We start from the raw sequence: 24,279 nt of genomic DNA on the forward strand, positions 1-24,279 counted from the left end.
GGTAAGCTGCTTTCATGAGTCTATTCAAAACAGCGTAGTAGAACAGCTTCCTGTACTAGGGCCATTTGTTTTACTGTATTACCTCTCTATATTTAAGTTCTACTCATTCATTTATTAATAGATTTTATTCAAATGCATGACAGATTTTTTCTAACAGTGCTTACCCAAGCACTTGTCAGAATTTGTTAGTGAGATTCCACTGTTTGTTTATCCTAACATGAGTGCCTTTGGATTTTGGTGTTTTGTTTGGAGTTCGGGGAGGAGGCACATTTTTCTAGCATACCGGAGTTCCGAACATAGTCTGGTATTGATTTTAACAGGAGTGTAAAAGGCAGACTATTTTTTGCCAGGTAGATGAGTCATTTCAGCTATGCTCTAACAAATCAAATACTCTTTATAATACTGGAAACCCATCCCGTCCTTGCAATTCTCTCAAACCGAGTAGCACCTGAATATCAAGACCCTCACATTCCCCCTTCCTCTTCTGCTTTCCAAGTCTTTCCTCTTAGATTTCTGTCTTCCAGTTGGGGTATCTCATTAACCTGCAGGCTCTATCCCTGCCTCATTATCTTCTCCTGAACATCTGAGAGAGGCAGAAGCCAGGCTGTATTAACCCACTGATTGCTGCTGACCAAGTGATGCCCCTGAGCCCTTTTGGAAGCAGCTTTGGCTGAATAAAAACTGCTGGAGGATGTGGTACAGGGCTGAATACTGGATAAGAAAATAGGAGTAATCTACTATGGGGACTCATTTTTTCAAAACCTTGGCAAAACCTTTGTGTGCAAGGGAGCTGAATCTATCTCTAAAGAAGCCAAACAAGCTTCCTTCCTATTCCCAGTATCTTGTAGTACAGAAGCTGTAAAACCATGAAAATGTAAAGAACTACCTCCTCTCCACTCTAGCAGCCAGCAAGGGCACTTTCATGGCTAATCCAGAAAGATTACCCCCAGGAAAAAAGGGCTAAATGCCTAAGAAAATGTAAAGTTGCTGCGATTCACTTTATAGTCCCATCCCCTTTTCAAGAAGGCCACATGTGAGCTCAGTGCAGCGGGTACGGTACCCAACACCTGCAGGATTGTGGTTACAGCTATATGTATCCTATGCAAATTCCCAGAAATTCCCAGTCTTCCTAGGGTATTGGCATTTACATCTACCTTCAGCAGCTCAGCTCAGAATTACCATAAAAGATCAAGAGTGCAGCCTGGAGGTCACTGTGATCATAATTTGGCCATGCTGGTATATCTACTCTTGCTAATAGAGTTTACTTCTTTTTATTTTTCCTTATTGCTGCTTTTACCTTGTTCTCTCCCTGTGGAAGTTTATCACTGCCATGGGAGGAAGAAAAACCTCAAAATTCTGGGAAGAGTGTGACAGACTTGTCCCACACACAAGGGAAAAAAGAAACAGCCGGATAGCAGAAACAGGGAAGAGCATCTACAGATATAGACATTGTAAAAAAGTGGAGTAACAGAGGGCACTACATGTTTCGTGAGCTAAGCAAAAAGCTAACACCAATAATATCTGCTTGAAAGAGTTAAATAACAGAGAAGGCAATTTTTAACTAAAAAATCTACAATGAAACCAGTGAAGTACTCATGCAGTAGTCAGAGATGTGGCTTAAGACATGAGGAAAGACATTTCTGAGATCTCCTACAAAAAAAAAATGTAAAGCTAAAGGTTTTCCCCAACAGTATCATATATTCTGCTCATGCACAGAGTTAGCACAGCAGAAGCCAATAGCATGAAATGTCTTTCAAATATCAGCTCTTCTCAAGTGACATAATATTCTTAAGTATTTAGTTGAACAAACATGTAAACAGAACAAGACATGTTCACCATATGATAGATGGTGGATCCACCTAACTCTTCCCAGAGATTTCTTTATGGAAACCACCAAAGAACCTCTGTAATTTAATCACTAGCCACTGTAACTGGCTGACTGCCTGTTAATTGCTCAGACAATACCCAAATTCTCAGACCAAAAGACCACCCAGTGATTCATTGGGCTGTCACTCCATATAACTGAAGCAACAAATATAGGACACAGTGCCTGGAATGAGTCTTTGCTTGTGATGTGTTCTCTGATATTTTTTTCAGCATCCAATCCATTAAAATTGTTCATCAAATTCTTTAAAAGCTTGAAATCTTATTGCTGTAAATCTCAAGCTCCTCAGCAGCAGTTATGTTCCAAGGTTATTCTGCAAAAATATCTCTAAGGAAAGCCATGTTTGGTAGTTCCCAGAGATTCTGCATCATATTGCTTAGGTCGTTTTGTTGATTCAACTTAACAAGTTTGGGCAGGGATAGCAAAAATCTATCAAGCTTTTTATTAGGTAGATTGGGTGGTGTATTTTACTTAAAAAATGCTGTGACCACCCACACAGCCCTTAGAAAATCTCTTAGAAAATTTCTCTGAGGTAGGGCCTCGCGAATATTTCCATTCCATGGACAAAACACTAACAACAGAGAAAGTTATTTTAAGTTTCCAAGAGCTTTTAAAATATGTATTCTTTATAGGTCACAAACAATCAGCACTAATATGAACTCTGTTTGAATTTAAATGCAAGGCACAGAACTCTCCTGTAACTACACTGAGTGTACTACCAGTGTGGTACAGGAATGGTGAAAAAGATATTTTTAGTACTTAAGCAGTGGCATCATTTTGAAAATATATTGAAAAAAAAAAGCCATGTGGACTTGGGAAAGCTTGAAGCAGCTTTCTGACAACTGCCTGCTCACTGGAATGGAATCTAAGATTGATTTAATGGACGCTACGAAGTGGAGAATAACCCCCACCAAATCTCCAAAACATACCCTATAAATGGTTAAAATATATTTGCTATAGGCATGTATTTATCTGGAAGAGATTTAAGAAGGGAAGTGTTTTTCCCATTAGCACTGTGCGATGCAGCATCTGTAGCATCATCCCCAACAGCGTGAGGGAGAGACAAAAGCTGGCTACCGCAGTGTTTTGATGGGACACGTACCCTGTGCTGCTCTTTTCTCACCATCATTAATTCTACTTTTACTGTTGTCACAAATTTTATCAGCCACAAATTCATACCTTCCCTTTGCTAGTCCTTCACCTGAAGCACTAGATAAGCAGCAGGAATGCTGTCAGCTCCAGGACAGGTATCACAGCACCCGTAGTGGCTTTTTGGCCACAGCCCCATCAGGCGTTAGGAGCACGTTTGGTCACAGATCATCCACCGAGCCCAGCCTGAAGCTGTGACGGGCCCTCCAGTGTGGAATTCCATCCTCTGAAGATCATCTGCCTGACTACAAATGGCTGGATGACATCCTGGGCCAAGGGTTTCTGCCTCATACCACATGACAAGAGCATCAGCGGGGTACTGGTTCCTGTTTCTCTCCCAGCGTCTGCAGAAGGCTGGAACAGACCTCTCCAACCTACAGCGCTGGCAGCTGGGTGAGGATGGTTAGTGCCACGGTCTGCCCGCTTTCCCAGTTACCTTAGCCGATTCCGTGCTCAGTGTGGATTAAGCTTCCACCAGATGCATCCCCAGACAGGATCCTACGGAATGAGAAATGCTGTTCATTGGATATTTAATCTCCCTGTTACTTCAGCTGCTACTGGTTAAGAAGCATTGAGGGAGTTAGTGCTGATCTACTTCGTTTGACAGCTTATTGAAACACTGCCATTTGCCTCCAGCATTTAAACAGTATTTCCTAGTTCAAGGAACCACCATCATTATGCTTTTTGGTGCTAGTTTCTTCCTCTGTGCAGTCACACGTGTAACACCTGCTTTCATATCCCAGGGCCTGGAGATGATCCCACAAAGCCTTCCCGAGGTTTCAGCTGATGCTGCAGAGACCGAGGCTGCCAGACAGCTTTGATTCCAGGTCTCAGTTTTGCTGCTTCTTTTTCAAAACCTCTCTCTACTTCTTAGCCAAAGTAAATGTCAGAGTGCACACAATTCCATGCTATGCCAAGCTAAAGACATTTGGACCTTCAAAATGTTTTTTTTTTTTTTTCCCCTGTTGTTTTTTTTTTTTCCCCCTGGATAATTCATGATATCTTTTATCAAGCACTGCAGTTAGTAGAGCCCATAGCACAAAATCCTACACTATGCATCCCACTACCTTTCTCTGTCCTTCCTCTTCGTACTGTTGACAAGCATGCCCAGAGTCACCAGCTTTGCTGCCCAAGTACCTGATAGCTCCTTCGCATTCTGCAAGGAAATAAATGTGGGGACTATCCTAATAAATTTTAACATTTTTGAACTTTCAGAAACACCCTGTGTGTTCTGAAACTTAGTGCTGTAGAAAAAATACTAGCAATTTAATTTACAGAAAGAAAATACATCGTAATGTACAAAAAACTAAGCAGCGGCAACTATGTTCATACAGACCTACAAGACACATCACCTTTTAAATTCTGGTATTATGAAGTCAAGGCTTCTTTAAAGGTATATGTAACTAAGCTGATATCCATCTTCAAAGTAATCATGCTTTCAGTCCATTCTCAACAATAATATTTTTAAACATGGTGTTTTGGAATAAACTCAAGAAAAAGCTGGAGTGAATTTCAAGGCTTGAGTGCTGCTGCCATCTACATGGCAGGAAGACTATAAACCAAACCAAACAAAAACGGGTATGTTGCATTTGCTGGGCAGGGCTGTAGGTCTGTTTGCCAGTGTGATTATAGAAAATAAAGTTCTGAAACTGAACAGAATTGCTTGTTACCCTCAGTTTCTGTGTGGAAAATCATTAATGATTTAGAGTTCAATTTCCCCAGGACCTTATTATCAAGAAATTTATGCATTATTTAAATACAATTTGAGAATAAGTAAGGAAAATATTATTATTTTGCTGGTGCTGGGTATTGTTTATGTTTTTTCTGCTGAATATCGAGCTTTCAAACAGTAAAAAAAAAAAATATTAAAAAAAAATCTCCCAGTTACTGTACAAAGAGAGGGAGTAATGTATATTATGAAATGACATATACTACTTACTCCAGTGATGCTATTTTTCACAGTTACCTTGTTGAGGGTATTGCCAGAAGAAGAAAACCAGCTTTTATCCCTATGTTTGCAAGACACAATGTAAATTCAGGCTGCTGTCTTCTCAAGCTAAGGTTTCTAAGAATACATGAAAGAAAAAGGTAAGTGCAATCATATCTGTACTGTGTAAGAATTTTATGAAATGCACAGTCCACTATACAAAACTGCAGATGTTTGTTAAGTTTCATAATGTTTAATATTGTTTAGCAACTTGCATGGCTTCACCTTGACGGCTGTATTTGTACTTGCCCATCACCATCACACCACATCGAGGACACTCAGATTCATCGGAAGGTGGGGAAGGGTGTCTTTTTGTGACGTGCCTCTGTCCTGCAGCACAGCTCACAGACACACTTTAGACTTTCCAGCAGGTGTCATTCAAGAAACAAACTTCCCATGGTCCCCAATAAGACAATTCTGGTTTATTGTGTGAATTTGATGTTGCGTCCGAGTTCAGTATTACTTCTTCAAGAATAAGATTGATGAATTTTCACTTTGGGGATCTATGAATTCAAATTATAACCCAACTCAAACTCTAGTAATAATTCGAAGAGCTGTGCCTAGCAGTTCAGACTGTGTATCCTATGAGAAAGAAAAAAGGGGAAGACCAGCCCTTGAAATCCCTCTGCATCCTCTTCTCATGCAAGAAGAACGGCCTGCAAAATTCAGCTGAAATATCCACTGTGAGAAGCAGGACTGTCTTCACAGATCCCTCCATCAGGAATCTGCATGCAATGCTGTTCAGCACTGGCACGATGACTTTGAGATTGGTGCTGGAGCTCACTCACGGCCCTAGTCTGCCTTCAGCAAACACGCTCTTCCAAAAGGAGTAAAAACCTGGGAAGAGGTAATGCTGCGTATTGAACCTGTCCTGTTCTTTGCTGAATTTTCGACACTTCACCTCAGTCACACTTGCAAAATCGTTTCCCCTGCTAGATTTCTGGGGTTGTCTGGAGCTCGTAGCCCTGTTATACAGTGATTTTGTTAAAGTATCTCTTTTTTTAAAGAAACACTGGATCTCATATATATATATTTCAAGTTCCGTGCCAGCTTGCTTTCAGAACATCTTTCACTGGACTGAGGAAAAGCACTGCTTAACAAAATGCAACCCAAGACTGGAAGCAGTTAATATCAATGATCAGATTTAAAATATGCTGATATCACAAGAGATTTCAAAAAATAATGTTTAGATTTCGAGCCATAAATTAATAGCTCAAAGTTTAGGGATGTTCCCAGGCAGGAATCTAGGTGAGTGACCATTTAGCAAGTATGAGTAATTTGGAAAACTCACTATCCCTCAAATCAAAGACATGTCAATGAGTTTTGGTTTGGGCTTCTACTAAAGGATCGGTAACTTTTTTTTTTAAATAATATAAAGAATTTTGCGGATAATGTAAAAAGATGCCTATAGGATTTGAAAGCTGTAAATCTGTGTTCAATAAAGATCCCTGCATATAGCACCCTAAAATTCTAATTTCGTGCTGAGATAACGCTGATGTACGTGTACGTTGTCCCACACCCACATGGTATCTCTGCCTTCCTCCTACCCTTGCTTGCTCGTTCCTCCTCTGCTCCTTGCACCGAGGCCAGTGCTTGTCTTGATGTGGCCTGGTCATACAAGAATTAGTGCACATCTAAGTGAGGAGACATAGAAGCACATGGCTGGAGTGGGGAGAATTTGTCCCGGCTATGAAACCACAACTTGAGCCACACAGTTTATTGGACCCTGTGACTTCTGGATAAAGAAAATAGAAAAAAAAGAAATCTTGTTCATTAAGTGGTTTAGGTATTAATGATTTTTTTACCCTATATCTAAAATTTAGACAACCACTCTAAAATATTAACATATTATTCTTTTTGACAGGATTCCTTCAGTGTAACACAATAGAAAAATATATTCTTAATTACTGCAACTTCGTTGTAAAATCAATCTCCATAAGCATGAATACAGCGGTACATCAGACTGCATTAGTATAGAAATGCTTCTTCAATTATGACTTACAAGAAACAATTGCAGGAGGTTAATATGTATTTTTGTATATGGCTCTAAAATTGTCACTTTGATGCAAAAAGATTGTTCGAAGCAAGGGTTCATCTTGAGCATATACTGTAAAGTTGGTTGTTTGAAAGACATCCAGACCACATGGGAAATATATTTGCTTTACTGGGAAATAAATGTACCTAATAAAAAAAGTTCTTTGCCTTACCTTACTGATACTGTAATTATAATTAGCACAAAGCACGCACAAGCATGTGCCAAACACCAGTCATCACCGCACAAACCGTTCCAAAGGGCTGTCTGTATTGGCAGCCTGCTGATGTGCACTGCTTTGCAGAATTAAAGACAAGCAATCAAATATTGTGTTGCACAAATGTAATTGCTACTATAGCAGTGCTGGGTGTTAGGGACAACGCCAATTCCTTGAGCTATGAGACCTCTCTGAACACATCAGGTTTTAAAATACCTACTAGAAATAGTTTTAAGGAGATTTGTTCCCCTGGCACTCAGAACAGTGTAGGCCCAAGTGAGCAGGTGCTGACACAGAGCCGGAATGTTTGTTGTGAAGGGAAATGGACTTTTCGGTGCCAGTAGAAGACTAGAGGTGACTGTTGACAAGGACGTGTGCCAAAGGAGACAGCAAGGTCCATCCTTTGTTTGGCATTTCTTTTACTGTCTGCAAGGTTCCTGTAGTGTTAGCAAATTCCTGTAGTTAGATTTGCAATTTTATTTTTACCTTCTTGATGTTTGCATCTCTGATTGAACGATCAAAGTTTAGAAGAGGATGTATGCCAGCTTAAGACACGTTCTGCTCTCAGTTGCATTGTACAAGTTAAATAAGTAAATGAAATTACTCCAGACATCCAGTACAATGAAGCCATAACTCTCCACACCCAGACTGTTTGGTTACCACAACTCAAATACAAACAAAAGGTACGTTTTACATAGGAAAATGCCTTCTAAGAATAAGGAAAATTGTTTCTGAAAAATAACAGATGCGTAAAAAACAGCGACTTTACTGCAAAAAGATGTCATTTTTCTGCATGTTATTGAAAATTATGGAAAAGTAAAGTTAAATATCTTCTCTGGATTGCAACTAATTTTAATGAATTATTTCACTGAATAAAACCTGAAATCCGCATTTGCAGGTCCTTCCTTTCAATGTTTCCGAAGACCTCACTGCCATACACTGCACTTAGAGATACGGACACAAGGAATATAAAAAAGCAGAAGAAAGAAGATTTCGTGTCTGTCTCAAGCCACAGTAGGGCAACAGCAACCTGGTTTGTCACTCCTGCAGCCGTGACTTTTCCCCACAAGCAAGAAAGAGATTCATTGCCAGAGGATCTTTCCGCACTGAAGAAATCTTCACTTTCCTAGTTACGTGACAATTAGGAAGGATAACATCACACCACGATTTCCACCACAGATCCAGAAAAGTCCCTTTGACTCCATTAGTGCTCTGACTGTTGGTACTACGAAAAGTGAGCTTACTGCTCTAAGTGGCTGTTATTTGTCAAACCAGCATAAATTCCCCAGCATGTAAGGTGATAAATGAGTCTAATAAGCTGCAAATATTCTTCAAACATAATCATATATTTTTTTTTAAAGATAAAAATGTATAGCTGCTTTTCCCAATGAGCACAAACAGAAATTCAATGAAGTATATAATTTCAGAAGAGGACTCCAATGGGCTTCTCCAACTTCATTTTGGTACTGCATTTCTACAGATGATGGTGATGGCAGTTTTTATAGAAGAGGAAAATTTACATCCTAGACATGACCAGACTTATAATCAACTTCCCTTGCTCTCCTGTGCACAGAACGGTCTTTGTATTTTAGATGTTTCTAAGTATTCCATGTTTACTTCAAAATGTGCATTCTTCCCTTAAATGCAAACAAACATTCTAATTATTTCAAGCACATTTAGTTTCGCTGAGTGTTAAAATGTTATTGGTAACAAAAGTCAGAAGCAAGGAGAGATAAAAATTTAAATTTGGTATATGTAAAAGAATATTAAAATTGATGCAAAGCTTTTATGGTTAATCAAAGTTGTAAGATTTGGTATCACTACATAAACTAGTGAAAAGCATCTAAAAATAAAAAGTTGATATTTTCTATGTTAGAACTATCTAAATTTAATTGAATAAATATAAATCCATTAGAAATGGAAGTGTGAACTGAAGCCAATAAATCAGCAAAACGAAGTTGATCTTACGGAAGGTATTTCTTCTGAAAATGAATTGTTAAAGGTACACAATAATAAATACAACTGGCTGTTTCATGGCCACACCACATATATCCTATTTCTTGGCTGGTCTTGTGCATCTTCTAGTTCTTTCGGCTATGCAGGTTTTTCTAACACACCTTACAGGAGCACACCTTAGATATCCAGGGATGTGGCTTCATGTCATCTGGAAAAGAAAGGTATTCATCTGGCTTAATGATTTTACAGTTTGAAGTAACAGGCAAGATTTTGTTTTTTAAAAATAAGTTATTTTAGCATTTTTCTGTAGAGTAATAAAATGTATAATTTTGTAATGGAATGAAAACTTCCAGCACCAACATGCTACTGTTAAAAAATTACACGAATTACCTCCAGAAGACTGTTTAAAATTATAAATTGCTGTACTCCAAGAGGCAATATGGAACCCAAAACAGCTCAAGAGAATGTATGGTGTTCCTCAAAACTTTTCCCCTGAACAGTCTTCTCCTTCTTCCTTTTTTTGTTTTAAAGGAAAACATTCCAGTGGATCAACAGAAAGATAATTTCTGTTTTATGTTAATAGACTGTTTATGTTTTCTCTGCAAATATAATTTTCTGACAGCAGAAATAATTCTACAATAGCCGTTCAGAGAAGTAAATAAGGTATTATATTTTAATTCTGTCATGGCTTATTAGAATTCCACATAAAAGCACCCTCAATCATCAGTTTTTAGCTTCATGACTTCTTATTTGACATATGTATGGTAATATATACAATCTGAATTTTAAATATTACTTGTATTAGAAACACTGCTTAAAGAGGTACAGCACCTTTCATGAGTCCATGAACGCTGAGAAAGCAGCACACACTCTTTTTTCCCAGTCTAACGGACATCTTGCAAATTTATCACATTATCTATCATCTTTCCGTCTAGCTGTGTCCTAGACACAGAGATACACATTTTCTTGATGTCCACCATGTAGCCTTCTGGTTTTAACAGTTTGATTTACTATTTTAAAAAACCAAAGCAAAACCCATGAGTCATGTTACTAGTAACCCAGGATGCTGACAAGATGTGGCACTACCTCTGCTGCAGTGAAATTCCTACGGATTCACCTGTGCCTACATTGGAAATTTGAGAAATTCTTTCTGGAAGAATTCCTAGGCACTAGCATTTTATACGCAGCTGCTGAGCAGTAAGGGCTGTCAGTGTCTGTGACCAGTGGGGTGCCCATGTATTGTATCTTCTTCATACATCATCATCACCATCGACTTCCAGCGCTCCATTCCTGAATCAGTCCTCATTTACCGCTGCTGACTTTTTGTGATGATGAAAATAGAGAAAATCATGCTTTTCTAGGGTGCTTCATACTTAGAAATTTATTGAATATTTACTTTTACATTCTGTGTACTGATCAACAGCCATATAGGTGACAGAGTGCTGATTTAAATAACATACTCTTCAGTGGATGGAACTTGGAGCTGGTGAGTATCTGACAGGGTAATTATAACTTGCCTGATGCAAGATACTCACAATTTTAGTGCTGTATTTTTAGGCACACTGTGGCTAACAATCTGTTGTTCTTGACACATTCCCAGGTCTATTTGCTGCAGTTGTGTCTCTCACAGACTGTACTTCAGGGGCAGGCAGAGATCTTTCCCATCTCTACGCTAAGGCCTATCTAGGACAAGCAACTAAGCAAGACGGTGAAAACTGCTTGGATTTTCACTAGTATCTGTTACACACCCAGAATTACATTCTGTCCTGAAGAGTCAAAAAATGAAGAGGGAAAAATTTAATATGAGCAATTGTTGGAGTGAAGGGATGGGAGAAACCACGAGCTGTGGAAGGGACCAGCTTACTCAGGCAGGGTCGAGCTCTCTGGCTACGCAAGGCCATAAGCTCACAGGGTTCTCACCATTTACATGGGTTTCATCCAAAAGACAGAAAACACTCTGTAATTTCCATCTACAGCTTCCATCTCAATCTTCCATTAGGGAGGCTCAATTTCCTTCTAGTACCAAGTGAAGTGATAGTCTAACGCCTAGTCAACTACAATATTTCTGTTGGAGTAAAGGAGAGGCAAGAAGTATCTGTGCCTACATTGTTTCTTGTGACTTCAGCTCAAATCCAGTCCTTTTCCTCATAAAAGCTGTACTTGCAGAACCCTCTGGTGGGACTGCACCGCCTCTGAAAGGTAAGACACCTCAAGCTGTGCCAAGTTCTGTTACCATCCTCTCAGATTTTGACTCACAAACTTCAGAGCATCTTCAATCCCCTTAAAACCCATCTCAAGCAGCTCCCTTTGGACAAGAGGACCTGCCCTCTGGAGGTGTGAATTTTCCACCATTGTTTGTACAAGAACGCTCACGTGAATAGCTCAGACCCCTAAGTCTAACTCATAGATCCATGTTCATTCAGTTTCAGCCTCTTTCTCAGTTTCCCTACATGTGGAAAATCTGTCTGATAAAATGGAAAACACTGCTGGGAATCTTTATTTATATTAAAGAGGCACTCTGAGGGATAGTGAATTATTTACAGGAGGTTGATATGATTAAAAGTCAAGTTCTACAAAAAGCTGTTGTAATTCTTATCTGATTATTATGTTCAAGGCCAGACCAGAGACAAGTTGGAAAAGCCAAGGCTTTGCATGTTGAACAGAAGTAGTCCTCAGCATGTGGGGAAAATGGCAGTGATAAACCTACTATTAGGCATCTGGGAGAGAAGCCCAGCATCTCCTCTGTGTGTGGGCTAAAATAGACACGAGCCACTATCACAGATAATGGCAGCTTGTAGGCACATGAAGGGAGCAACTAAAATCCATTTCACTTAGACAAGAAAACGCACTCTGATATTTACCTGTGTCCATCACATGTGAAAAGTGTTTACTGTGAATTATCCAAGAGAAAAGTGCAGGCTGAGGGGTTTCATTACCTATCTGACAGTAGTTCAGATCACACATTGAACGCAAGAAATCACAGGTAAATCTCAGATTGGTGTCTTGGGTAGTCAAATGGATTCCTGCTATTCATGTAAAGTATATGCCTTTTTCTACAACTGCTGGAGGCCCGCATCCGGAGCAGTGGGAACATGTGCAGACACATAGAAAACGTGAGAGTAAAATAAGCAGAGTAAGATTTGTGTGGTTTTAGAAAATTAAGATCACTTTGAAAATAACTCTCAGTCTCATGTCAAGGTTAGAGACTGCACCTTGCACTGTTAGCAAATACAATGCACAGCTATGTCTGCTAAGGGCTGCTCTACAGCCTGCCTGATTGCGGTAGTTGTAATGAAGAACCCTTTCTAGGAATAGCTGGAATCCCTTGCAGGTACGTTGTCCTATTTTCACCTTTTCCTCATTCGAAAAGGTAGTAAAACAATATATTTTTTAACATCAGTTTTGCATACATGACAATGTATTGTAAGTGAAGCACAAGAGACTCTGCATAACACACATACAGACTTTTAAATAAAAACTTTTAAATGAAGTTTGTAAGTTTGCCCAGACTTTGAATATGTGCAATAGATTCTAAAGTCAATGCTGACCTCCCAGGCACTCTCAGATTCCGAGATACGATTCAAAGTTCAAACACCTGAGAAACACTAGAGAAAATCATAGCCAACTGAATGTCATATTATTGTTTCAATGCTTGCTACTAAAAGTAAATGGTAAGTTTTAAGTAAATGTGTTGTGTTACCAAATCTTTCCTTTCAAACAAACACTTCTGTCAGAAGTGTCTTAATTTCTTATCACAGAATTTCATCCGCACAAGGAGCAATAAATAATTCATGTTCCTAGCTCTTTGTTGTGTGTCCCTGAACTGCACAGAGCTGGAAGGCTGACAGCTGTGTCAGGACAAGCACCAAAGATCTGACATGACAAGTGACTAACAAGTTTCTTTCAGTCTATAGTGAAAGAAGACAATGGCATAAAGTGCAAAAACGAAATCCTGAAACAAAATGAAACTGTTTCTTTCTCTTTACCTAAGTGTTTGCTATGAGCTTATTTCCGACCCATAACCTCTGGTCATTTTATAGTACTGCCCAACCCCCTTTACTCCTCACATTCGCCTGGCCATTTACGCCTGTCCACGGATCAATATGAGCAATTCTTGGAGAAATACGATGTCTCCATGACAACCAAGCCACAAATTCTCAGTGGAAAGCAGTGAGACCAGTAGTGAAATCTCCTGAGGTTTTCAGACCTGTAAGACAAGATGTCTTAAAATGCAGGAATGGACAGAAACAAAAGCCAGAGTAATTCATTGTTTATTACTAGTTTAATGATGTCAGATGGACCGAATGGAACTCAGTTTTTAAGTTTAGATGCTTTATCAACATGTATTTTTGCCAGTCAATATTCACCTCCTGACAGGCTTTTATTCTTTCCATTACTTCATACAGACATGCAGAGTGCAGAATTGGAAATTCACGTTCCTGTCCAAATGTGTACACTTGGCCACATGGAATTAATTTAAGGTTAAAATTAATGCTGTCTTTAAGGTACATTCATTCCCACCTGAACACTTTAGTGCCACCTTGTTTTAACTCTTTCTCACTTCAGAACAGATCAGAACTGGGACAATCCACATTTTTGCCCATAATGGTTGCTGAAGGGACCACAGACAGTTTCCGAAGGAGGTGCGACGCACCACCGACCATAGGTGCGCTGTGGATCAAACCCGACCCCTTCCTGAGTAGATTATCTATTTCTTTCTAAATCTCACACTAGTTTCTGCTGTACAGCTCGAGTCAAGCCTAGGTGGCTTTCAAACGAGTACAGATTTACAATTCATTGCTTTCAATTATTCTAACATATACTGGTGCTCATTTCCGTGGAAAAGATGAAAAGAGAATGTAGTTTGAATCCAGTATATCACAGCGGTTGAACTCCCAAGGAATCCTGGAGGAGTGGAGCGTGCTGAAATATAATCCCCCAGACATGGGTCCTATCTGGGTTCTGAGATGACTTAGGGGACCTGACATGGATTTCAGACTGCACCCTTTGACTGAAAATTAAATCTCAGCAGCGTTCCTTGGGGAAGGATCAGGGGACTGTTGGCAGCTGCCCCCTGTCAGCACAGGCTGCAAGATTTGGAAATCTCTTAACTAAGCTGACAGGCCGCAGAGACGATGAATCAAAAATATGATACACGGATCAGCACACAAAGATGCAAGAGGGTACGCAGGAACCAGATAAAGCGGGGAAGGAAAATATCAAGTGAAGAAAGATGTTTAACTCTTTCACTAATGAGGACTACATGCAGGTTACGTATATGGTGTATGTGGGTCAAGCTCAGAGTTTGCTTAAAAGATCTTAGTATTTAGTCACACAGAGTGTTTTTAATCAGCTGTGACTCGATACACTTTATATTTAATTGTTTCCCTTTGGGATTAATCTAATAAATTTTGTAGATGTTCCATAACGAGAAAGATAATGAAACTACATGAAGATAAATCTTTTAGTCACCAAAAAGGATGCACTTTATGGATGTTCCTGTATTTAGCTGAATCAATGTTAAGAGCCATTAAAATGAAATAATGATTCTGAGCTGATTTAAAGAAAAGAATCAAGCTATTTAACGCCACCAATTTGCTTTCCTCCAGAGATACGGCGTTTGAATGTCTGCCGCTACATTCAACTGCAGTATATGCGGTCCTTCTAATTTTTCATAATCTCATGCTACCTTCAAGGGTCAGACATTGTACATATATTAAGTAAGCACTGTAGTCCAAAACTAATTATAATGAACTAGTAGTGTCAGCTTTCTTTTTGGTCATAAAGCCTTTATCCTTTCTAAGACCTGAATTCTTGATGAAAGAGAAAAGGATAACAGCTCCACACTGTGACCCCTGGAGGTGACCATTAATTTGACATTGCAGCTGCTAAAAAGGAAACAGCATTACAATGTGCTTTTTTTACAGACCCAAAAGCTGTGTCAGATTTATCGCTTGATACTTGGTGACTGTCTTTAAATGCCTCTCACCTGGACTCTCAGGCTCTTCCAGGACACATCTGTCAGGCGCATCCTCCACGTCTTGGAAGTTTGCCGAGGTGGAGCTCCTTTCATGCTTCGGCGCACTGACTGGAGCAATAAAGAACAAAAACAGGGGGAGGGAGAAATGTAATGTATTCAGAAACAAACACCCCTTGACTTTCTGCAGTGCTTTCACTGCTGAAGACATAATTTGTAAACACGAATAACAGACTGAAATAAAACAGAAACTCAAAGTACTTCTATGCAACATAGCACAGCTGAAAAATCTATAGACAAGAATTCATTCAGGGAGAAGTTTGCGGTGTCAGCTTAAAGGTGATCCTTTTCAAGTTAAAACCCAGGTTTTTCTCTTAGAATTCTAAAATAATAAAATAATTCAGAAGCCATAAAAAAGTGCTTGTCTGTTTCACCAAAGAAGCCAGTAAACAATACAAAAGATCAATTAGGTGGTTTTGTAATTACTAGAGTCATTCACTAGGGAGAGAAATGGTGTTCATTTTAAGATGAAAGTACGTTGTATATAACAAACAAGAATGTGTAATAAAAATATTGATATTCCAAAGTACAGTAAAAACCAGACTGAGCTGCAGTTTAGAGATTACCAAATTTGATTTCTTCTTTTACTTAATTGCTCAAAACATTTTCATTTCAGAGCAGGAAAATATTTTCATGGAAACAATGGTCTGTGTATGACTTTTTAATTCCCTTGGCTTTTGAACAAATCCCACAGAAGTTTTCCTTGAACAGGAGAGACGTATTTCCCTTGTCAATGCCCATTTCCCTCTCTTCTGCTCCATATCTCCATATGGAGCCACAAATACAGCTTGAAGATAAAGTAGAATTCTTAAACAATATAATACAGAATAGCACAGTAAAGAAGAGATCTCAATTTTTCAGTGCCATTAAAGCTCCCAGATGATCCCATTTCTTAAGAAAATAGTGGTCACTAGAAAATACTAGATTTTTTTCCAATATCTAGAAAACTAAGCAAGGCTCCAAACTTCTATATGGATGGGGATACTAATGGCTAGACACAATCTCAGCGTAGTTTTGTCCTGTTTTCCAAATAAGAAATTTGTTCCCTTATAACTTTTGATGGGTTCTTTTTTTTTTTTTTTTTTTTAATAGATGAATATTTGCTGAAGGATTACTGAACTTAAACACCCATCTAAATTTTCCAGAACTATAAGTGAATCAGCAAGGCCTCAGGGCATTATTCAGACAGGAAGAGCTCAAAAGACACATATTCCACTCCAGTGCTCTGCGCTTTCCATCGGTTTGCAGCTATTGATCCCAGGTCGCCAAAAGGTTCCATCATTCTTGACTCTTGCATCTACACAGAGTCCGTTTGAAGCAATCAGGGCTTCAATACAGTTGGGGGATTAGATCCTTGAAAATGCAATATTAAAACGTAATAAATAATAAAATCTATGATAATGACACCATGCATTTCACCTGAAAAAAAAGCACTACATTTTGCTTAAAAAATCTGCCTTGGATGGCGACTAACTAGTATATAAAACCCTGCTCAGGTAGAGCAGGAACACTTAAATTTCTGAGCTCACAAAAAGCCAGTGGACTTGTATCAATGGTCATCTTATCCACATGAAGAGGAATTTTAGTCCTTGTCTCTGCCAAGGAAACACTGACATGATAATCTGCATGAGTTGAGTTGACACGGAAGAACAACTTACAATAAATAGCAAATGTTCATGTTCACGCATGAAAACGCTACAATACGTGCAGGAAGAAATGTTTTCAAAGAAATCTGTGCTTTTCTCCGATTTTCACAACATTTAAATAATTTTCAAATATACAAACTGAAGGCCAGGATTCCCACTTCAAAAAAGAAAAACTGGAAAATACAAGTGTGCACGTTATATTCTTTAAAACATTGTTTTGTGCCAAATTTATTACAACATTCTTTCTGAAACAGTTCTTCCCACTAAGCGGTTGGCTCCACTGTGCTGAGTGATAGATTGAGTCATTACAGCTGCATGAATTTAAAAGTCAAAACTACTCTGAAGAAGAACAATAGGAAAATTTCTAAAAGAGTATATTGTGATAAAAGGGAGAAAACAAAAAGTACAGCTATGCCTTTGCAGAGAAAGACAGAAACCACAGGAGCTGTCCTCTCTAAAAAACATAGCAGTGACCAAAAATTCAGAATCAGCCATCCAAAATGAAGGGTGTATTTTCACCCAATGAAGAATTCTCACAGTGAACCCAGGAGCAGGGACACTTTCACAACACCAAGCATCACCCGCACTCGGGAGGTCGCAGGTACTTCCCTTGCTGGAAGTCTGTGCTCTATCTGATCTTGAATGGGAGTAGGACAAACCTGTTCAGGTGCTCTCCATCTGTCCCAGAACACATCAGCATTAAGTCATGTAATTTAAAGTGACCTGCTTGATTTTACGACAAAGCAGAGCGAAGCAGTGTTTTTAGGGAAGGTACGGATTCAGCTGAGGAGTAACTCTGAACATAATGAATAAAAGACAGCTAGAAGCAGGTCCATACACAGAGGAGATACATCAGAAGGGAGGTGTGAAGTGAACAAGAAATTAAGACAGGCTGGCAAGATCCTTGGACAAAACAGGAGGATCTCCAGTCGATACGCCTGAGTAGAGGCTGGGGAGATTCAAGGGGGGTGGAGTCACTGGAAGCCAAGAAAGACCAAAAAGAGAAAAAAGGGATCACAGGCAGAGCTGATATGGCTGAAAAATGACAAAAAACAATGAAACACTTGCACAAATAGTTGGTGGCAAGGAGTCACCGGGAACAGTTTAAAGGGAGTGGAAAGCATGGATAGAAAGGGTTTTCCCAGGGACAGAGAAGCAGACCTCTAGACAACTTGCGCAAGAAAGGCTGTCACAGAGTGAGGTTCAGCAGGAAAAAGTGAAGGAAGGAAAATGCTATTTCACAAAACCAGGAGACAGGCTGGGACAGGCTAGGATCGGGTCACTGGTGCGAGGGATGCGCATCTCCGCCTTGTCACTTCCTCAGAAGTACCCACACCTCCCCAGACAGCACCAGGGCAGATCAGCTTCGCAGCACCCCGCTTTATGAAGTTACACAATGAGTGCACGCAGCGCGCCAGACAGGGAGCTAGGCAGAGACCTTCAGTCTTTCTTTTTCAAAACATCATGCTATACGCTCAGTTTGAAGGGGCAGGTTCCTTAAAAATACTGTAAAAGAACAAAGGGAACTGAAAAGTTAAAAATAAGGGAAGAACAGTGTGGCCCAAATAAAGAGTGAAAGTAAAAAATGGCATTATGTAATCATGAAAAAAACCCCAAAACAATCTTAACACTGACACCTACTTCACTATGTTTTCTCTTAGGGGAATAGGATTTTATGTTCAAATGTCAATAGGGGAAATATTGTTCCGATTTGTTTATACCTAGGATGCTGAGGGAATTTAAGTTATTTAAATATAAACAGCATGATCTTTCTTCGTTCTGAGTATACTCTGTCCCACTTTCGGTTTAAATGGACCTTAAAATTACTTTTGCTTCCACTTGAAAGATAATTTGTGTAGCCAAAGTGATGTAAATGACTGGGGTAGAAATGAGCCCCAAATCTACAAGTCAGAGAAGAAGTTGGGAAACAACAACTTCTGATACAATAACTCCAATGATATTTTCTTTCTATTCAGGCCAATGTAATTTAAATTATTACATGGAGAGTAGAGATTTCCTTTGCTAGCATGCAAGTAAGGTAAAAGGGCAGGTTTCATTGAGGCAAATGACCTTGAACTTAGCATATAAAAATTACATAAATCTTTATTGTACAGGACCAATCTTGAGAATTGTGGAATTTTTTTCTGATACATCGTAATAAGCTCTGAAGAGTTGTTTGTCAAACTTGATACCCATTCTCTTACATTATTGAAACAGAAAAAGACATTTAAAAAAATAGGTATAGAATTTAGAATAGTAAAAGAATGTCATAAGATCATAGTATTCAATTAAACATGTAAATAGTTTCAAAATATTTCAAATTCCACAAAATTAAACTATTTCTGAAAAGAGATCACAGACTGATTGGTGATCGGTCTATGAAACAAGAGTCTTTGTGTGAACAAACTCTTAAATGATAAGCTGTTCTTCGCAAATGTACACCAGCCACTAATTACAACATCAACTCCTCGCTATCGTTTATTTATACATGTTCTGTTTAAACTCTGAAAAGCCTTGTTCCACTCTGGAAATATCACACACTGAAGTCTAAATAACCTGCTCCGCATACTAATTTTCAGAGGGCAGACACGTTGGAGAAAGAAGTTTGCGTAACGCAGGTGACTAAACCAGTCAGCATTTTCTGACAAGACGCCTTTGTTATTGATAAGGTGGATTAGTAACTTACAGACAGTCTGTGGAGAAAACAAGAACTTACTTGTCATTCAAAACAGCAGCTAGGGCAACAAAAAATATTTTTCAATCAAAATTATTAGGCAAGATAGGCTATAGGTGATAAATATATTTCAGATCTAATACAAAACCACAAAGCAACCTGAATCTAAATAAAACTGCACGAAAAAAGCTGTAAAGGAAAAAAATATGTTGGTATTCTTTTCATAAATGGATAAAATGATTATGTTGCAGTGTCACTTCTGGGATGTATGGGATCTACAGGCACATACCTTACTATACCTAAAACGCTTGAAAGAGAGCTCAGCAATAAATGCTTTGAGTACTATTTTAAGAAGCACATTTCACAGATATCATAAAAAGCGTAAGAACTGCTGTACTTGCTGAGACCAAAGATCATCAATGTAAGAGTCCAACAACCATACACTAATACTTCACTAGAACTTTCTCTTAAACTCCAATTTGAAACTTGGGGAATTCCAGAACTTTTTTTTTTTTTTAAATATTTAATAACTCATGATAGATTTCTGTTCCACAAACTCCTCCAATTTTCCCTTAAGCACATAGAACTTTCACATCCTTAACACCCTACACCCTAACTTGCCTTAAGATGGCAAGCCCCATGTGCTGCCACGCAGGTAGGCGTCTCCTCTTGTTTGTGCCTGTCCCCATTAGCCGAGTGTGACATTTATTGTACGAGAAAAGGCATGTGTACAAGCCCTGCGTACTCTCTCCATGACACTTGTGACTGAACAGTCCTGTGGTTTATCCTCTTTCAACCATCTCTTTTCCAGGGTGAGGATTACTATCCTACTTAGCTTTATCCACGCATTTTTATGCCAACCTGAAAGGATACAGTTATTTTACTGACATTATACGAAATACAGAAAACATTCACGAAATGGCAACTGAAATATTATCAGTGCTCACCACAACCATCTAGAAACAGAAAAGGCAAATGATGGAGTTACCCTAGTCAGCCCACCATGCCGGTTGGGTGACGGCGCTCTCCGCTGAGCAGCGTGCCAGCAGGCAGGGATCAGCTCAGCTGGGGATGTGCCCTTGGTGGCACCCGTGCCGAGTACAGCACCAGGATTATTTCACAGGTTTCGCAGGTGATGCTCCTGTTTTCAGAGGCCGCTATGGCATTTGCCTTTGTTGCCACAGCGTGAACACTGTTGACTCACGCTCAGCTTGTGATCCAGATTCTTTCCTGGGAAACTGTTGCCTTGTTATTTCTTCCCCATCCTGTCTCTTTGTGGAAGATTAATCCTACCTCAGTCTAGATCCTCGCTCTCGTCCTTATTGAATTGAACCCTATTTTTTTTCCACACCATTTCTCAGGCCATATAAACCACTAATTCATCTCACTGACAGAAGACATCAGTTGCTGGTCATTTCATAATTTTTAGTGTCGTTTAAAAGAACCTGCCCTGATGTATGTAGTTGTCATTTAATTGAGAATGCCTGGTTATCTTCTGATGATTAAATACCTCACCGGCCCAGTTTTCATTATATTTTGATTTTGAAAAGAGAGATTAAGAAATTAACCTGGAGAAACACATTATTATTCTAAAGTGAATGCTGCAACATATGGAAATTGGAACTGTCCTTGAAATAAGCCAGTATGGAGCAAGTGATTCTATGACCCTGTTCCAGCCAAACTGGAAGCTACAGCAATTTAAATCCACTACAGTGAATGCAGAAGCAGGACCTAACATCACATTGCAGAGCTCAGTTTGCAGAAATACCAACCCACGCACCTGGGGAAGCCTGAGCTTGCTCTTGCACTGTGCACAGTCATGTGCAAACAAAGCTCATTCCACTCGCCAAGCGAATAGCAACTGAAGGACAATTTTTCCTTCTGTTAAGTGTAAAGTTTCTTTTAAGGTTTCTACATATTTTAAACCAAAAACCTCCTGAAACTCCATTTTCCTCCCCACCCTTATCTTTGAGGACAGCATTACTCCAGACAGGAAATCTGAAATTTTCAGTGATTCTTTTCCCAATATACCTTGAAGTTTTATTCACCCAGAGGGACTTCCCCACTTCTCTCAACTAAAATATAATGGCATGTAACAAATTATGCTCTCAAAGGACATCACATTTTTGTTTCATTAGTGCAATGAAACATTCACTCAATTTTAAAGCAGTTGTCTTGATCTTAGTTGTGATTTATACCAGAATCTGTCCATGTATTCTGTGTAGTATATATAATAAAACACCTAACTAGTTAAATTTGTCTCAGTGGGTTCTGCTGCAAGAAATAAAATACTTTCTCATAAAATCCCACACATGGTTTACTGCACAGCTCTGAAGCGTATGCTTCTGTAAAAGTCAGAAGGATTTTAAAAAAGGAAAATATAACCCCAAACGGTCTTTAATTAATTCTTCTATCACTATACATTGCTTTTTCTTCTTAATGTCCTCTCTGCCTAGAAAGCCCGAATTTCTTTTTCCCAATTTCCCTAAATGCGCGGTAGTGCACTTTTTACCCAAATCTGGCATGACTGAATTATTTGATCACAGTTGATCAACATTATTTATCCCTCTCTCATTATTATTATTTTTTTTTTCAACCAGCAATTGGGAGGCAATAGCAAAAGAATTTCTACAGGAATTAGTAAAGGCAGCCAAATTCAGTTCTGGTAGTTACTAGACGATTAGTTTCTTTTTTTAATTGAAGTATATAGCATCTCCTCACCTGTCCAATCTTCTAAAAATAAATAGCAAGATTCCCCCTGGTTTCTGCGCGTTAGATCAATGGTGTGGGAGCGTACATATTGCAGATATGACTGCCTATTGGGGTATCAGTAGCTTCTACAAGACCAACAAACAAATAAAGAAATATTGCATGTGTTAAAAATTGCATTATTGACAGTACCGGCATTATTATTTTCATGACAGTAGATTCATTTGGTATTCAAGTCTAAAAACATTAATCTGGGAATTTTCAGAGGATTATGGTTCAGTCCATTTCTACAGAGGAATTCTAGCTGTAGATTGCCTGAATTTGCTTTTGAAAATAAAATGAAACGGAAGTGTGCAGCATGGTTATGCTGCTGACATAACCCTGTGCATAACATGGACGTTATAGCTTGCATACTCTTCCCTTCTCTCGATCAAAGCTGCCCAAATAGCTTAATCCATGGAAAAAAAAAATATACACAGAGCCTCTTTATTAACCTCTTCTACCCAGATTATTGTTATTCTTTTGCATTATAGTCTTGAAGATGTATTACCGATAGGGAGGTAAAGCCAACTGCAGCACAGCAGGACTCTGCTGAATGGCTGCTGTATGAAAGTGGAAGTACTTATTTCCAAGACATTTCTGTGATGCTCCCTACTGTTAAAATGTTATCTGACTTTAAAAGATTTTCAGTTCAATTGTAAGCAATAAGTAAACTCAGGCAGGACAGTACTGTATACTGAAGAGTTTCACTAGCTGGTCAAACAGGCATTATTCCAAGAAACTAATGTTGTATAGGACTGCTTCCTGGTGGCTGAGACCTCTGATTGGCAAAAGACAGTGGACTTTTCAGTCAGCAAGCTAGTTACCCATGGATGTGGCTCAAGGCTGACACACAGATTGACTGGTTCACACTAATTTACTTCACACAGATTCCATTTATCTCCTAGAAGATCCCCTGGCAGCAGCTTATAATGGCATATCCTAGGATGCCTGCCTGCATGAGTTTTTAAAGCGGCAGAGCTTGATGAATCTAAGTCCAGAAAACAGTTCACAGATTGAGGACTAGGTGCAATCAAAAAACATCAAGTAGCACAGCTGGGACTTGCTAGCTTGCTTGACTGGTTTGAGCAGCTGAGCATTAACTACGCTTGCTTTCCTGCTGGCAGCCCTGTGTCACTAGGACAAATCGGAGCACTACCCGACAGAGAAAGAAGAAAGAAGAGAAAAGAAAAGAAAAAGGAGAGAAGAGAAGAAAAAGAAAAGAGAGAAGCAGCGAGGCTGAAGAGTGGAGATTGTTGCGTTGCATGGATACCGTTAACAGATGCAGGAAAAACTCATTAGAACATTTAATCTTTATGCAACTTCAGGATTATAAAACTAAATAATGCTCTGGTCGGCAAGTTTTGAGGCTAGGAATCTGGTCATGCTAACAGTTCCTAGGAAAAAAGACACGAATAAAATTAAAGCTGCTGCCCCCCCCCCCCAAAAAAAAACAACCAAAAAACCCCAAACAACAAAACCCCAACAAAACACACAATAATATTCAATCTAGTACAATGAAAAAGTAAGTTACCAGTATACCGGGTTTTACGTTAAAACAAGGTGAGGTGCAGGTCAATGCAATTCCTCACCTCCACAGAGTGCAACAGACTGCAATAGATGTAAGCTTATAAATTGTATTTTTAAAAGGACTGAAAATACAGACTTCCACTATAGCTCTCCAAATTCAGATAGACAGAGACTACTCCTTAAAGTGCTTCTCAGAAAGGAAGCAAAAATTAATATTATTAGACATTAACATTTGACAGCAAATGTATTGTGAGAGATCCAAAGCACATTTAGTACTTAGGAGGTTAAAGACTCAGCTGTAGTGCTAGTTGATGAAAAAGTAGGATTAAGGCTTTAGTATGAGTCTTGACATGATCATGTTGTCTGCCTGCTGTCTTAAGCTTCGAAAAACAGCTCTGATCATCTTCTTATAAGCTCC

General features: G+C 39.1%; 1 protein-coding gene across 2 annotated transcripts in view; it reads right to left on the bottom strand.

The window, feature by feature from the left end:
• Positions 1–7,075: 7,075 nt before the first annotated feature.
• The window catches only part of WDR72 (WD repeat domain 72), a 129,061-nt gene continuing 111,857 nt past the window's right edge, over positions 7,076–24,279 (bottom strand). For both annotated transcript variants that reach the window (XM_005435496.3, XM_027800146.2), the window contains 2 exons: positions 15,216–15,314; positions 7,076–9,434 (listed from right to left, as the gene is read on the bottom strand). In XM_005435496.3, the coding sequence (XP_005435553.1) occupies positions 9,379–9,434; positions 15,216–15,314 (155 nt within the window). In that variant the 3' untranslated portion in view covers positions 7,076–9,378. The remainder of the gene's footprint in view (positions 9,435–15,215; positions 15,315–24,279) is intronic.

The sequence above is a fragment of the Falco cherrug genome, chromosome 7 (genome assembly GCF_023634085.1).
Source record: "Falco cherrug isolate bFalChe1 chromosome 7, bFalChe1.pri, whole genome shotgun sequence".
NCBI lineage: Eukaryota > Metazoa > Chordata > Aves > Falconiformes > Falconidae > Falco > Falco cherrug.